Here is a 15,288-nt window from a genome sequence, read left to right on the forward strand (position 1 = left end):
TGGAACTACCAGCTACCTTCGTCGCCTCAGCAACCTTGGCCTTCTTGGCCTTACTCAAGTCGTAGAAGTCCTCGATATCACGACACTGCTGCACCAGTGTCCCAAAGTCTCTCGAAGCAGAACCAACAAGGTAACCAGCAATATCCTTACTAAGTCCCCTGCGGAACTTAGCAGCCAAAAACGTCGGAGTAGGCCTCTCTATCCAGAAGTGTGCAAACTTCACCAATTGGTTGAACTTGGCCAGGTACTCGTCAACAGACAACGAGCCCTGAACCAACTTGTCAAACTCCCCCTGCTTCCTCTCCTATGCATCATAAGGGAAGTACTGACCCAGAAAGCAATCCTCGAAGAATGGCCATGTCATCTTGTGGCCCTGCATCTCGTAGACGTGAGAAATGTTCGTCCACCACTCAAGGGCATCGCCCTCCAGCATGTAAGTAGCGAACATGAACTTCTGCGGATCTGTACACTGCATGACCCAGAAGATCTTGTCTAGCGCCTGCAGCCATCTCGCCGCAGCAATAGGATCCAAAGACCCATCAAAAGAAGGCGGCTTATGCTTTCTGAAAGCGTTCAACCGACGATCAATCACGTCACGGTCCTCAACATGCTCCATAAAGAGTTCCATCACCCATGTGACATGAGTAGCACTACCAATGTGACTCAGGCTCTCAACTTGAACACTAGGTGGAGGCGACGGTGGTGGTGGCGGTGGAGGTGGTGGCGGTGGGAACTGACCAACAGCGGGACCAGCTCTCATCTCCTCCAACATGACCCTCATCAAAGTTATGTTCGCCAGCCGGTTCGCCTCAAGAACATCCTCCGTGGCCTTCTGGTTCGCTTCTCTAACAGCGTCCATCATTGCCATGTTGGCCAGTCTAGTGGCCTCCTGCGTCTCAGCCAATGCAGTCAGGATTGGGTCGGGTTGACCCTCAACAGTCTCTCGTGCTCTCCTGGATCCTACCATGACTCTGCACAAGTTACACAAATTATGAGTTGATCAGACCCACGCAATGTGATCACATATGCATCATCATAAATAAAACCAACGGAGCAAACACACAAGACAGACACAACCAAACATCCTAATCATTGCAATACATACAGGCTTTTCCCTAGAACCGTTGCTCTGATACCATAAAATGTATCACCCCATGTATACCCGGTTTATTAACATTATATCGTATTATGCTGCGCTTAATTAAAAATTACGGAATATCTTTTTCTTTTCCAATTATGACGTCATTATACTTAGCCAAGTTGATTACTTAATCAATTTCATAAAAACAATGCCTGTATGTAAATTGCAAGACAACTAACTGAAATACCTCAATATAAAATATAAAGTGAGTATCTAAGTCACGGCATTACATCACGTAATCCGGACAATATCCTGATACATTGATACGACTCTAAATAAAACAAGACATAACCCAGTCTAAGTGGCATGGACAATCCCCAGGCTCACCAAATCAACAACATAACGACAGAGTCTCAACAAGATAATCCAAAGTCATAAAATGAAGCTAAAAACATAAAAGCAGCAAGCATATCCAGCATCCAACATGTCAGCATATAATATCATCAATATCTAACTCAGCTCCGGCCTCCTGCCGCCTGGGGCCTCAACCCCAACATTACCTGATCCTGAAATAAGCATTCCCCAAACGTGGGGTGAGATCTCTAAACAAGAAATCTCAGTAAGACAAGGGGTCCTCAAGGATCTTCCACCCCAAGCTCACTTACATATGCAATATAAGTTCTAAAAGCATTTATATCAATATAAGTTCCAAAACTATGCAGTGCAACAAATATTCATACGATGTATGTTATCACTATTCTACTGGCCAGAGAAATGCAGGAATACGTCTATACCTACATGTAGTACAAGGAACACCGCTTGCATCTCACCTACAGCCTCACCATCTTGTATGTACCATATACTCAGGCTTACCGTATAGGTGGAACACCACATGCATATCATAAAGGCACTAGCATATAACAGCTCAATAGCATTTCCAGAACATCAAAAGCATGTAACACAACATGCATATAAACATACCCCCATGGGACATGGTGGAACCACAACATGGCTAAACCGAGGACACAAAAGCTTACCTCTTAAGCTAACTATCCAATCCAAGAGTCCACAGCTCAAGTCCAACACACAGCAGATCACAATCTGATATAGGAACAACAAGCATATCAACATTCATAAGTTTTTCCTTTACATTTTATGTCTTAAGGCTTCACACAAAGCCATAAGCCCTTAATCACTTGATTCTGACTTAGTTAATTAATTACAGAAGTTCAACTTCATCAATCTAGGGTCCACAGACCCCCAATAGCCTACTGTATGAACAATACAGCTACTATTCTTCGAAATCCCAGAATATCCGGATATTCCTCGTAGACATATCCGGATATCCATATGGCAATATCCGGATATCAATATCTGGATATCCAGATTCCGATATCCGGATACACATATCCGGATATCAATATCCGAATATTTCACGAGCAAATATCTGTATATTTTGCGACAGAATGCAGTTTCTGCATTTCGCGAAGATATCCTTCCAAGGTTCCATTTTTAACATTTTTAAAATGTTAAAGCATGCATCTTTAAGCTCATTTAGGTTCAACAATCAGTTGATTACATGTTTAACTCATTTCCATGCAAAGACACCTCTTTTAATCATCAAAACACAAGGCCAAAGGTTAGGCAACTCACCCCAAGGCTTAAAACAGAGGAAAAAGTGGTCTTTGAGCTCACCAATGGCTCCTCACAATTCTGACTTGGTCCCAAAACGAAAATGGAGTAACAAGTTTGGTTCTTGCACCCAAAGATGGCTCTTCGACACTACAAATGCCAAGAAAAGGTGCACACTCTCACCCCAAACCAAAGACAGCAACAACAACCCACTACGTAGCCACTCCAAACCAGAAAGAAGTACCCTTTACCTTCTCACTCACACCACCAAGTATTTACTCAAGAGAAAGAGGAAGAAAATCAAAGGAAAAGCTTCAAAGTTTAAATCCCAAGGGAAGAAAGCAAGGAACCAAGTTTCTGGTCAGCCACCAACTCCCGAGTCACGTAGCAAGAGTGGTTATCTAGGGTTTAGTGCCCAAAAGTCGTATATATAGCTCACTTAAAATTAAAACACACAGTATTAACTTTAATTGCTACGCTTATAATTTTAATCCAAAACTTTGGATACTTAACCTACTCAATTTTACAAGAATTATCATATTTTTATTATATTTTTAGAGCACCTTTCCGGTACGCGTTTTTCATAGCCAGTATCAGTTTCTGGCACCAGTTCTCATTATTTTAACTTGAAACTCGTTTTACAAGTCCTATATATTATTCTAGGAATTATCATGTACTTTTCATAATTTTTCGGGATACTTTTTAGGTACGCATTTATACCGACTAGCAGAATCGGTATCTGCACTTTTCTTCCGAAAAGCGACTTTCAACATTCTTAATCACTTGCTATAATTATTAGAGTCTCATAATAATTATTAGAGTTCAATTATGAGATTATTTCCTAATTCCCATACTTAATTAATTAATTACCTTAATTAACGGTGCAGGTCCTTACATTGAGACCTCGGGCGGCAGGAGGTCGGAGCTGAGTTGAAATTTATGATTTATGATGATGTGCTTGGATTATGCTTGGATGCTGAACTGCTTTATATTTATTATTATGTTGTTGTTGTTGTTGTGACTCTGTTGGGCTTTGTTGCCTTATTTGGTGAGCACGGGAGTTGTCCATGCCACATTGATTGACTATGTCTTATTTTGAATTAGAGTTGTATTAATGTATTAGGATTATGGTCAGGACTACGTGTTGTAGTACCGTGACTTAGATACTAACAGTTATTTATATATATTGAGGTTATTCAGTGTATTTAGCTTTATTGCAATTTACATACAGGTAATGTTTTATGAATAGGAGTAAGTAATCAATTTGGTAATGTAATGACGTCATAATTGAAAAAGTAAGAAGTTATTCCGCATTTTTAAGTAAGCACTGATTAATACGATGATATGATAACAAATCGGGTATACACGAGGTGTTACAGTTAGCTTTTGAATGTCTTGATTATCATATATTATTTTATTTTTTTGTAACTGATTATCAAATATTATTAATGTAAATGAATCTTAATGTAATTGCACCATATCAATGCGATTTTTTTTTCTAGTCATATAACGTTAACAGGTTTGTTCCATAACAAAACATTAAAAATGGAAAATATTTCAAACTATATAACATTCAGTTAAATATTTTATGAAAGCAAGAGCAATTAATTTATAATCTAAGGCATCATATAAAATAATAAATTATAATTCTACCAAATATATGAATACGAATATTTTATGAAAATTCAGTTAGTGCATGAAAATTGAGCAGATGGAGATAAAAATATATGTTCGATCCTTCGCAGTATAATATTTGAAAGATATTTAAAATCTTAATTCTGAATATATCTCGAATTCCGAATTAATTCAAATTCTGGATTAATTCATAGGCAATCTATGATATTAGTGGAGTGGATTTCAAAAAATAAAAATTAATATAACCCAGGGAAAAAATTATATTGAAAAGCTCATCACATATATAGTACATGGGATCACATGCAAAGTTTATAACAGGAATTATAATAATTAATCAACTAATTTTACCCACAATTGAATATATCTAGCTCTCAAACTAGTTCATATACTCTTATTTAATTTTCTCTTACTTATACGTCACTAAAACAAGCAGAAGAATAATATAACGAGACTCTGAACCTCAGCACTCTTCCCACAGCTGAACCAACCTATTCAAAGCAACTTGGGAAGATCCACCTTTCGCTCTTGCTTCCACAGCACCAATTTTCATATTGAAAATCCTTTGTCTAATCTCTTTTCCTTTCTCTGAATCTATAAGCTCCTTAACTCGGTCTCCAAACTCAGTTGCACTCACTAACCCATCTATAGACTCGTTAAGTGCCGAAGCCACCTTCATTTCCTGAACCAAAATCACTCTATTAAGCTTTTGCTCTGCATACAGAGGCCACGTCACCATTGGCACTCCTTCACAAATAGCTTCCAACACCGAGTTCCACCCACAGTGAGTCACGAACCCACCCACCGAGTCATGACTCAAAATCGCAGCCTGTGGAGCCCAGTTTCTCACCACGATTCCCTTCTCCTTAGTTCTCTCCAAAAACCCTTCTGGCAGCAACTCGTCCAAACTCGGTTCTTCCGAGTTCATTCCACATGACTCGCTCCTCACAACCCACAAAAACCTTTGCTCACTTTTCTCCAACCCAATAGCAATCTCCTTCAACTGAGTTCTCGAAAACCTTCCGAAGCTTCCGAAACTCAGCAACACGACGCTTTGACTCGGTTGTGAATCGAGCCAACTCAAACACCCACTCTTATCTTCTTCTTCACAAGGCGGTGAGATCAATGGTCCAATGCAGAACATAGGTGGTGTGGTACCTTCAGGAAGACACAACCCTGCGCTTAAAGCTTGGATAGCTCTTCCTTCAATGGCATCAAAGGTGTTTATGATAACCCCATCACTGTCCCTCATGCTTGTTGCTAAGTCAAGGTAAACCTGGTAACTCTGACTCGCACGATCCTGGACTTCAGTTGGTAACTCTGTTGTGGGAATTTTCGGTAATCCAGGGATTTGAAGATGCATTTGAAAGTCTTTGATAGATTTTGTGGTCTTTTCATGAATGGTTGGAAGCTGAAGAAAAACAGCAAGAGTAGAAGCTCCTGAAGTGTAGTAAAAGTAAATGGGGATGTTAAGGGTTATGGTAATTTGTGTGGCGCTGTAGTTCAAGAAGTCCATAACAATGGCCTTAATGTTTGTGGTTTTGGAAATGGATTGAAGGACATGGCGAACTTGTTGATTGCTACGGCGGCAAAGCTCGAGGCTGAGTATGTGAGGTGGGAGGGTGGTGCTGGCGGGGAATGATATGGTGGGAATTTGGTGGAAAGTGATGGCGGGTATGGTGGCGGAGACGGTGGCTATGTATTGGGTGGTGGCGTCGCAGCCGAAGTGGGTGGTGGAAGGGGTGTGTTGGTTGTTATTGTTGGGTGGTGTAAGGATAAGAATTTTGATGGAAAAGGAAGGGTTATGGGTTAATATAAACTTGCCTAACTCAACCATTGAGGTTAGGTGTCCCCTCCCTAATGCAGGGTATAGAACTATTGAGTCCTTCATCATATGAATATGAAGGTGTTCTATGAAGAAAAGGAGATGAGGTAATCCTAAGTAAAAGGGTATCTCTATTTAAGGGTAGTGTGGAGCAGTATACAGTTGTCGGTTTCGTATGTGTACAACTTAAAATAATATATTTTGGAGAAATCATTTTCTTACGTAACAGGAGATAATTTTCTTATGTTGTGAGACATCAAAAATCTTGTTATCCTGTTTGTTTGTTTTTTTCTTTTTTAATAAGTGGTAGACCCCACTTATTATATCTATGACATGAAAGATGATATTTTATGTGACATGATAAAAAGAAAAACCCTATATTTTGAGCCTTAAATGTGGTGGTTGGTGATTCTAGAACATTGCATTTTTTATAGGAAGATGTCGTGTCTGACTGCATGGAAAACAAAGATCTGTCCTAGTTTAGGACAAGTTGGGCCATTAGTATATTTTAATAGTAAATTTAGTTTGTATTGTGGTGAACAAATTGATCTGATTTTGAAGTATTATATGTAGCTAAAAAATGTACATTATCAACCGTTACAAAGTCCAAAATAAAATATTTTGCATATAATTGTATCTCTTACATGTCACTCATCTATATATTAAAGAAAAATAATAATAATAATATACCAAAAAAAAAAAAAAACAAATACTTCGGTTTTACTTCTGTCACTAGATTCCATTTTTTTTTGTTTTACTTTTGTCAACAAAATCATATTGTACTTGATCTTTTAAATAGGAAAATATCTTTAATACTACTGTTACATTGTGTACTAAATACGACTCTAGTTTAAAGTGAAATAATAGATGATATATTTTCAAAAATGTATAGGCGTAATTATTTTTCTATCCTCATAAAATATATCAATACATATATTATATTTTTATGAGTAAATACTGATAAGTCTATAAAATGTGACTTAGAACATGGGTTTTTGATATTAAAATTGTAAATGAAAAGAATAATTTGTGTATAATGTTAGTCCCAAATGCATTTAGCTGATTTATTTTGATTTAAGAGCTGATGGGCTTGTACTTGTAATTCCCAGGCCCATTTGTGATAATGTCAACACAGAGAAAAAAAAGACAAGGATTGGCTGAACTTTTGAAGAGAAATTCAGAAGCCCAAGCAAAGAGAATCCAGAAAGAAAAGAAAAGAAAAAGCAAAGGAAAAAGAAAGCAAAGAAAATGAGGGACAAAGAAGTGGGCCGATCTTCCACTTTGCAAAAACCACAAGCCCAAAAAAGAAAAAGGAAAAAGAGAAAGGAAGTAAAAAACAGACCCCAAAGCGTAAAAGAAAAGTTGAGAACCACAGAACCCTAGCGCTCACCTTGTGACCGAACCCTAACCCTCATCATATTTTCCAACCCACCTCCATTTCCTGATCCCTCTTAACAAATCGATACACTAAGCCACATCGGTCTTTGTTTTTGAGAGCCACAGAACCTTAGCCTTCACCATCGGTTCCTTAATGAAGCAATCTAACCCTAGCCATATATCCTAAACACAGAAATTGCCTAACACTACCTTTAACTAAATGGATGAGCTGGAGTTTGTTAGACGTGTGGGCTAAAGGAATTTTTTTGGTGTACGATTGTGACCCTTGCAAGGAGATCGCACGGTTAGAAGGAGCGTGTGGGTGACTGCTGAGGTGTGAGGCAAAAGCCCATGCATGCGAAGGAGGAAGGCTATGAAAGGAGAAGAAATAGTGAGTGTGGGGCTGGCTGGTTATTTTCATTTTTCTGTCTTCTGCTTCAGAATTTTAATTTTAATTTTTGGTACTGTACTGAAGTTTTATTAGGCTTTAAGCATGTTGGTACAGCACTGAGCATTCCCCGGTGATTAGGACTGGTGCTGTACTTTTATTTTTCTGCACTCTAAATTTCTATACATTTTAATTTCAGTTGTTTGTAGCTCAATCCTCATGGGTATGAGCTAATTTTCTCAAGGTTGGGTGTAGGTACCCGAACCACAGTTAATGATGTTGGTTAATTGCTTTTGTTGAAATTTGATTACCAGTTGTTTAATACTGTGCTAGAAATTAAATACTATGTTTATTAAGGCCTGATGGTAGATATTATTTTAGGAATTAGCCATTGAGAGGTGACTAAGTTCGGACATGTATTAAGCACATGGACTTGAGTGTGAGAGCTTTCAAGGACTGTTACTCAGAGATGAGAACATCCTCCATGTAATTTTTGGACTGGAACTATATGAATCTTTGCTTCATTTAGCACAAAGATGTGCAAATGTTTGTTTAGGACAAAATGGTTTTAAGAGATTAAAACCAATAAGAAATGATCCATTACTTGAGAATTAATTTTCAGTAATCTGTAATCAACCTTCATTCAGTGGCTGTTGGGGAAGGCAACCGAAGCTCAACCTGTTTTTACAACCTATTTTTCAACAACTCAGATTTCTTTTTCTGTGATTTTTTTAGAGTTTCAATCATAGTTTTGTTTGCAATTTATTTAAATAAAAATCTTTTCACATCAGCTACCAAATTTGTTTTCCTTCTATTTTTCACCCTTTACTTCATGAAATCAATTCTTAAATTCAGAAAATTATAAAAAAAAAGTAGAGTCAATGTTCATTAATATTCTAACTTAGTCTTGAGATTATTTTGTTTTTATTTTTTACTCACTTTTTAGATTAGATTCAGTTTTAGCAATTGTAAATTTTAGTCAAGTTACAAACGCTAAAGATCCTTGTGGGAACGATAGTAGGGTCTCAAATATGCCCTTTATTACTTGTTGTCGCGTATACTTGCGTGCTTACTTGCATAACTGTTAGCAAGGCAACAAGTTTTTGGCGCCGTTGCCGGGGATCGAAGGCGTACATTGTTAGAATTCTGTGTGATTGCTGTTTCTGAGTAATTCATTTTTCTGTTTTTATTTTAGCTTATTTTTTATTCTGTTTTTCTTTATTGTGTTAGTTGCTATTGCTATATTTTATTTGATAGTGGTAGTTTGATTTTTGTTCTGTTCATATTCTGATTTTCTACATGTTTTATATAATTTTTCTGTAATTTAATTTTCTAATCTATTGTTTCATAGTTGTTACTTTATTTCTTAATTTTTTAGTGTCAGTCTTTTATTTTTATTATTAGTTTCATTCCTTTAGTTTTTTTTTTTACTGTTGTGTGATTCTATCTGTTTGTGGTTACTGTTACTGTTGCAATTCTGGAATTTTCTGTTCTAATTGTTTCTTGTAATTTTTTTTTAGAAAGAACTGAATAGTAATCTAGGTTGTTTAAGCTTGTCAGGTTAATTTTTTTTTTAGTTCAAAGGGTGCATGAGTGCAACTCCACACCTTTTCTTAGAAGCTTTTGACCCTGAACCTGAGAGGACATTTAGAATTAGGAGAAGAACCTAGAGAGCGAATAGGCAGATTCCACTTTCAGAAGTTGAAGAAATGGAGGATTTAGGAAGTGTAAATGGGAATGAAGGAGTAGGAGGACCAGAGAGGATAGTGAACTCGCCAATAATAGATGACAATGATAGGTCCATGATGGACTTCATCATACCTGTGCTGGATGAGTTGGACCCAAGTATTGCCCAACCTGTTAATGGAGTGCCTTTTAAGTTAGAACCTGTGATGTTCACCATGCTCCAAAATATGGGGCAGTTCCATGGTTTACTGATGGAAGATCCACATAAGCACCTTAGGAATCTTATAGAAGTGGCCAACACTTTTAGGAACCCTAACATCTCAGATGATGTGCTGAGAATGAAGCTCTTCCCTCATTCACTGGCTGACAAAGCCAAAGAGTGGTTGAACTCCCTTCCATCCAACTCAATAACCAATTGGCACACATTGGCTGAAAAATTCATCATGAAATTTTTCCCATCCAACAAGATAGTGCAAACCAGAAGTGACATCACCAACTTCATGCAGAAGGATGGTGAGACCCTAGTGGATGTATGGGAAAGATTTAAAATCCTTCTTAAGCAATGCCCCAACCATGGCTTTCCCTCTTGGGCAGTGTTACAAACCCTTTACAACAGCCTCAATACTCAAAACAGAGCCTTAGCAAATTCTGCTGCTAATGGCATGTTTATTTCCATGTCATTTAATCAAGCCCATGAGTTGTTGGAACAAATGACTCAAAATTATGCCCAATGGCCTGAAGAGAGAAATCAGTCAAGAAGAGTGGCTGGTTTGCATGAGGTAGATCCTGTAACAGCCCTTTTAGCCAAGTTTGATGCACTGTCCACTTTAGTAAAAACCCAAGGACAAGCTATTGAGGCAAGGTTGTCTCAGCCTCAAGTTCCAGTGCCCCAACCTCAAGTCAATGCAGTGAACACAAATGAAACTTGTGTTTTCTGTGGTGGGCCCCATTTGTTTGGTAACTGCCCATCCAACCCAGAATCTGTCTACTATGTGGGGAACCAAAATAGGAACCAAAATAATTTTTCCAACAACTTTAATCAAGGTTGGAGGCAGAATCAACAGCCCCAATATTTCCAAGGGCAAGGGAAGCAAGCTGGCCCCTCCAATACCCAAACCAAACCACCTTTTCCAACCCAAAACTACCAACAATCTCCAAGGCAGCAACCTGTTGCTCAATCTAGTGAGATGCCTACCTCTTCACCTTCTTTCTTAGAAGCTTTGTTAAGAGAATATTTGGTTAAGAATGAAACTAAGCAAAACAGTTTGGAAGCTGTTGTACAAAGTATTCCTGTATCTTTGAGGAATATAGAATTCCAACTAGGCCATTTAGCAAATACTTTGAATAACAGACCCCCAGGTACTTTGCCTAGTAACACTGAAAAGCCTAGAAGGAATAATGAGCAATGTCACATGATAGAGCTTAGGAATGGCAGATCTGTGAATTAGCCCGAAGATGTGGTTAGACCTTCCACATTAAAAAAAGAGCAGAGGAACAAGGGCAACAAGAAAAAGTTGCAAATTCTGCACCAGTTCAGAATTCTGTTGTCCATGACAGCCCCCAAGGGGCTGAGAATAGTGATCCCCTTCCTGTTCTGATTGAACCAGAAAATCAGACCCCTATAGACCCACCTTTAGGGAATATTTCCATGGAAAAAGCCAATAAAAAGGGTCAAGCATTTAAGCCAAATGTTGAGACACCTGTTGTCTCAAACAGACCCCCACCACCTTTTCCTCAAAGGTTGCAAAAACAGAAGCAAGACAATCAGTTTAGGAAGTTTCTAGACCTCCTAAAACAGTTGCATGTCAACATTCCATTCATGGATGCATTAGAACAAATGCCCACTTATGTGAAATTCATAAATAAATTCTTTCAAGAAAAAGGAGATTAGAAGAGTTTGAGACTGTTGCTCTTACACAAGAGAGCAGTCAATATTTGCTTAGCAAAATACCTCCCAAATTAGGAGATCCAGGAAGTTTTACAATCTCTTGCACCATAGGAGACCATTGCATAGGCAGAGCATTGTGTGATTTAGGTGCTAGTATCAATTTAATGCCTCTGAGTGTGTACAAGAAGCTGAAAGTAGGAGAGCCTAATCCTACCACTGTAACTTTACAGTTGGCTGATAGGTCCTTGGTTTATCGTAAAGGGAAGGTAGAGAATGCCTTGGTAAAGGTAGATAAATTTATTCTACCTGCTGATTTTATTATTTTGGACTATGAGGAAGACCAAGAGGTGCCTATAATTTTAGGAAGGGCTTTCTTAGTCACTGGTGGGGCTGTGATAGATGTGAAAGAGGGTGAATTGGCCATGAATGTGAATGGTGAGCAAGTAAAATTCAATATTTTGAAAGCCATGAAATACCCAAGAGACATAGAAGAATGTTCTAGGCTAGATATCATAGATTATGTGGTAAAAGACAAATTTTTGCATGAAACTGCATTGGTCTCAATGGGAGTTTCTGGTTGTGAGGGTCTAGAGTTAAGTCCAACTAATTCAGAAAAAGGGGGGAAATGGTTAAATTCCAGATCTGATGTGCTTTGGAAAAATAAAAATTTTGAGTTATTAGAATTAGCCAAGAGAGGGTTAAAAATTCCCAAACCCTCAATTGAAGAACCTCCTGTGTTAGAGCTCAAGCCTCTGCCTAATGACCTTAGGTATGCTTATTTAAGAGAAAAAGACATTTTGCCTGTCATAGTGTCCAATTTGCTCACTGTTTTAGAGGAAGAACAACTGCTGGCTGTTTTAAAAAAAAATTAAAAGGGCTATAGGTTGGTCTTTAGCAGATATCAAAGGCATTAGCCCCTCTTACTGCATGCACAAAATTCTTTTGACAGACCCAAACAGCAGCTCTAGGGAGCAGCAAAGGAGACTTAATCCCATTATGAAGGAGGTAGTCAAGAAGGAAATAATTAAGTGGCTGGATGCTGGGGTCATATACCCTGTTTCTGATAGCATCTGGGTCAGCCCAGTGCAGTGTGTTCCTAAAAAGGGTGGGATCACTGTTGTGGAAAATGAGAAGAAAGAATTAATACCCACTAGGACTGTCACAGGTTGGAGGATCTGTATGGATTACAGAAAACTCAACAAAGTCACTAGGAAGGACCATTTTCCCTTACCTTTTATAGACCAGATGTTGGATAGATTGACTGGTAGGGAGTCTTATTGTTTTCTAGATGGCTATTAAGGTTATAATCAAATAGCCTTAGCCCCTGAAGACCAGCCAAAGACCACATTTACTTGTCCCTATGGCATTTTTGCCTTTAGGAGAATGTCCTTTGGGCTGTGCAATGCACCAGCCACCTTTCAAGGGTGCATGATGGCTATTTTTACAGATATGATAGAGCAATTTGTAGAAGTCTTCATGGATGACTTCAGTGTTTTTGGTGACTTATATCAAGAATGTTTGGATAATTTGGGAAGAGTGCTAGAGAGATGTGAGGAGACAAATCTTGTTTTAAATTGGGAGAAATGTCACTTTATGGTGAGGGAGGACATAGTGCTAGGACATAAGATCTCTAAGGATGGCTTAGAGGTTGATAAAACCAAGATAGAGCAGATTGAGAAACTGCCACCCCCTGTTAACATAAAGGGAATTATATCCTTCCTTGGGCATGCAGGTTTTTATATGAGGTTCATAAAATATTTTTCAAAAATCTCTAAGCCTCTTAGTCATTTGCTTGAAATTAACACCCCTTTCCATTTTGATGAGGCTTGTCTCAAAACCTTTGAGGAGCTAAAACATAAATTGATTTATTCTCCCATTATAATAGCCCTTGACTGGTCACTGCCATTTGAGTTAATGTGTGATGCAAGTGATTGGGCAGTGGGGGCTGTGCTAGGACAAAGAAAAAATAGAGTTTTCCACTCTATTTATTATGCTAGCAGGACCTTAAATGGAGCCCAATTAAATTACACAGTGACTGAAAAAGAACTGTTAGCTGTGGTGTTTGCCTTTGACAAATTCAGGTCATATTTGGTAGGCACTAAAGTCATTGTGTACACTGACCATTCAGCCATTAAATATTTGGTGGAAAAGAAAGATTCAAAGCCTAGGCTAATTAGGTGGGTCCTTCTCTTACAAGAGTTTGATATGGCAACAAAGGATAGGAAAGGATCCGAAAACCAAGTAGCAGATCACTTGTCTAGGCTAAATGAAGGGCAAAAATGTGAAAAGGAACTTGAGCCAGTCATAAGGGAAACTTTCCCTGATGAGCAACTAATTTTGGTTACCACTAACATCACCCCTTGGTTTGCTGACTTAGCTAACTGTTTAGTTAGTGGGGTGCTTCCTAAAGATTTAAGTTACTAACAAAGGAAAAAGTTGGTGCATGACAACAGGTTTTATTTGTGGGATGAGCCTTACATGTTTAAAAAATGTGTTGACCAGATCATTAGGAGATGTGTGTTAGAGGAAGAAAAAGAGCAAATTTTAAAGCCGTGTCATGACTCACCATATGTGGTCATTTTGGTGGTATGAGGACAGCAGCAAAGGTGCTGCAATGGCTTCTATTGGCCTACCTTGTTCAAAGATGCCAATGTTTATGTCCATAAGTGTGATAGGTGTCAAAGGACGGGTAATGTGTCCCGAAGGCAAGAAATGCCTTTGAAACCAATTTTAGAAATAGAACTTTTTGATGTATGGGGTATAGACTTTATGGGCCCATTTCCACCCTTCTTTGTAAACCAGTACATATTCGTGGCAGTAGATTATGTGTCCAAATGGGTGGAGGCTTGCTGCCTTACCCACAAATAATTCAAAGGTGATAATTAAATTCTTGAAAAATAATATTTTTACCAGATTTGGAACCCCAAGAGCTATTATAAGTGATGGAGGTAAGCACTTTGCTAGTAGGCAATTTGAAGCTCTTTTAGCTAAATATGGAGTTAAGCACAAAGTTTCTACTGCTTACCACCCACAAACCAGTGGGCAGGTAGAAGTTACAAATAGAGAGGTAAAAAGGATTTTAGAGAAAGTTGTGAATCCTTCAAGGAAAGACTGGTCCCTGAAGCTAGATGATTCTTTGTGGGCTTATAGGACAACATATAGAACATCCTTAGGCTGCTCTCCATACAAGCTGATTTTTGGCAAAAATTACCATCTTCCTTTAGAGCTTAAGTATAAGGCATATTGGGCTACCACACAGCTGAAGGTAGATGCCACTGCTTCAGGAGAAAATAGACTTCTCCAGCTTAATGAAATGGATGAATTTAGATTCAATGCTTATGAAAATGCCAAGTTGTATAAAGAAAAAATGAAGAGATGGCATGATAGGAAAATTTTAGAGAGGAAATTTGAAGTAGGACAACAGGTCCTGCTTTTTAATTCTAGATTAAAATTTTTTCCTGGTAAATTGAAATCTAGATGGTCTGGCCCATTTAAGGTTACAAAAGTCCATTTGCATGGTGCAATGAACAAGATGGTAGCAAATTCACTGTTAATAGTCAAAGGTTAAAGCATTATTTAGGGGAGGCAATTGAGAAAGCTCGAATTTCCATCTCCCTTATTGACTCTCCCACTAACTAGACACAAGAAAGCAGTGAAAAGTCTAGCTTGAGACTTTAAAAATTAAGCATGGTTACATTATCTTTTGTACATATATTTTTGTTGTTGTTGGTATTTTTTTGTTTTTTTACGAAGTTACTTTGTTTAAAAAAAAAATTTGA

At 38.1% G+C, this 15,288-nt stretch overlaps 2 protein-coding genes and 1 non-coding gene across 3 annotated transcripts; 1 reads left to right on the plus strand and 2 right to left on the minus strand.

Moving 5' to 3' along the window:
* Positions 1-4,808: 4,808 nt before the first annotated feature.
* LOC133293701 (UDP-glycosyltransferase 1-like) lies at positions 4,809-6,239 on the minus strand. The gene has a single exon (XM_061492304.1). It carries the CDS (start codon positions 6,237-6,239, stop codon positions 4,809-4,811), a length of 1,431 nt encoding a protein of 476 aa, XP_061348288.1.
* Positions 6,240-9,644: 3,405 nt separating this feature from the next.
* Positions 9,645-15,077, plus strand: LOC133293702 (uncharacterized). The gene is made up of 7 exons (XM_061492306.1): positions 9,645-10,980; positions 11,112-11,361; positions 11,499-12,278; positions 12,385-12,674; positions 12,825-13,872; positions 14,185-14,310; positions 14,423-15,077. Exons 1-7 carry the CDS (start codon positions 9,645-9,647, stop codon positions 15,075-15,077), a joined length of 4,485 nt encoding a protein of 1,494 aa, XP_061348290.1.
* LOC133293703 (small nucleolar RNA R71) lies at positions 10,096-10,201 on the minus strand. The gene has a single exon (XR_009749088.1). It is a non-coding gene; the product is annotated as a small nucleolar RNA R71 (small nucleolar RNA).
* Positions 15,078-15,288: the final 211 nt, after the last annotated feature.

Source organism: Gastrolobium bilobum, unplaced genomic scaffold, assembly GCF_033153095.1.
Source record: "Gastrolobium bilobum isolate Gb01-03AN ecotype WA unplaced genomic scaffold, APGP_CSIRO_Gbil_v1 utg24640, whole genome shotgun sequence".
In the NCBI taxonomy this organism is placed as follows: domain Eukaryota; kingdom Viridiplantae; phylum Streptophyta; class Magnoliopsida; order Fabales; family Fabaceae; genus Gastrolobium; species Gastrolobium bilobum.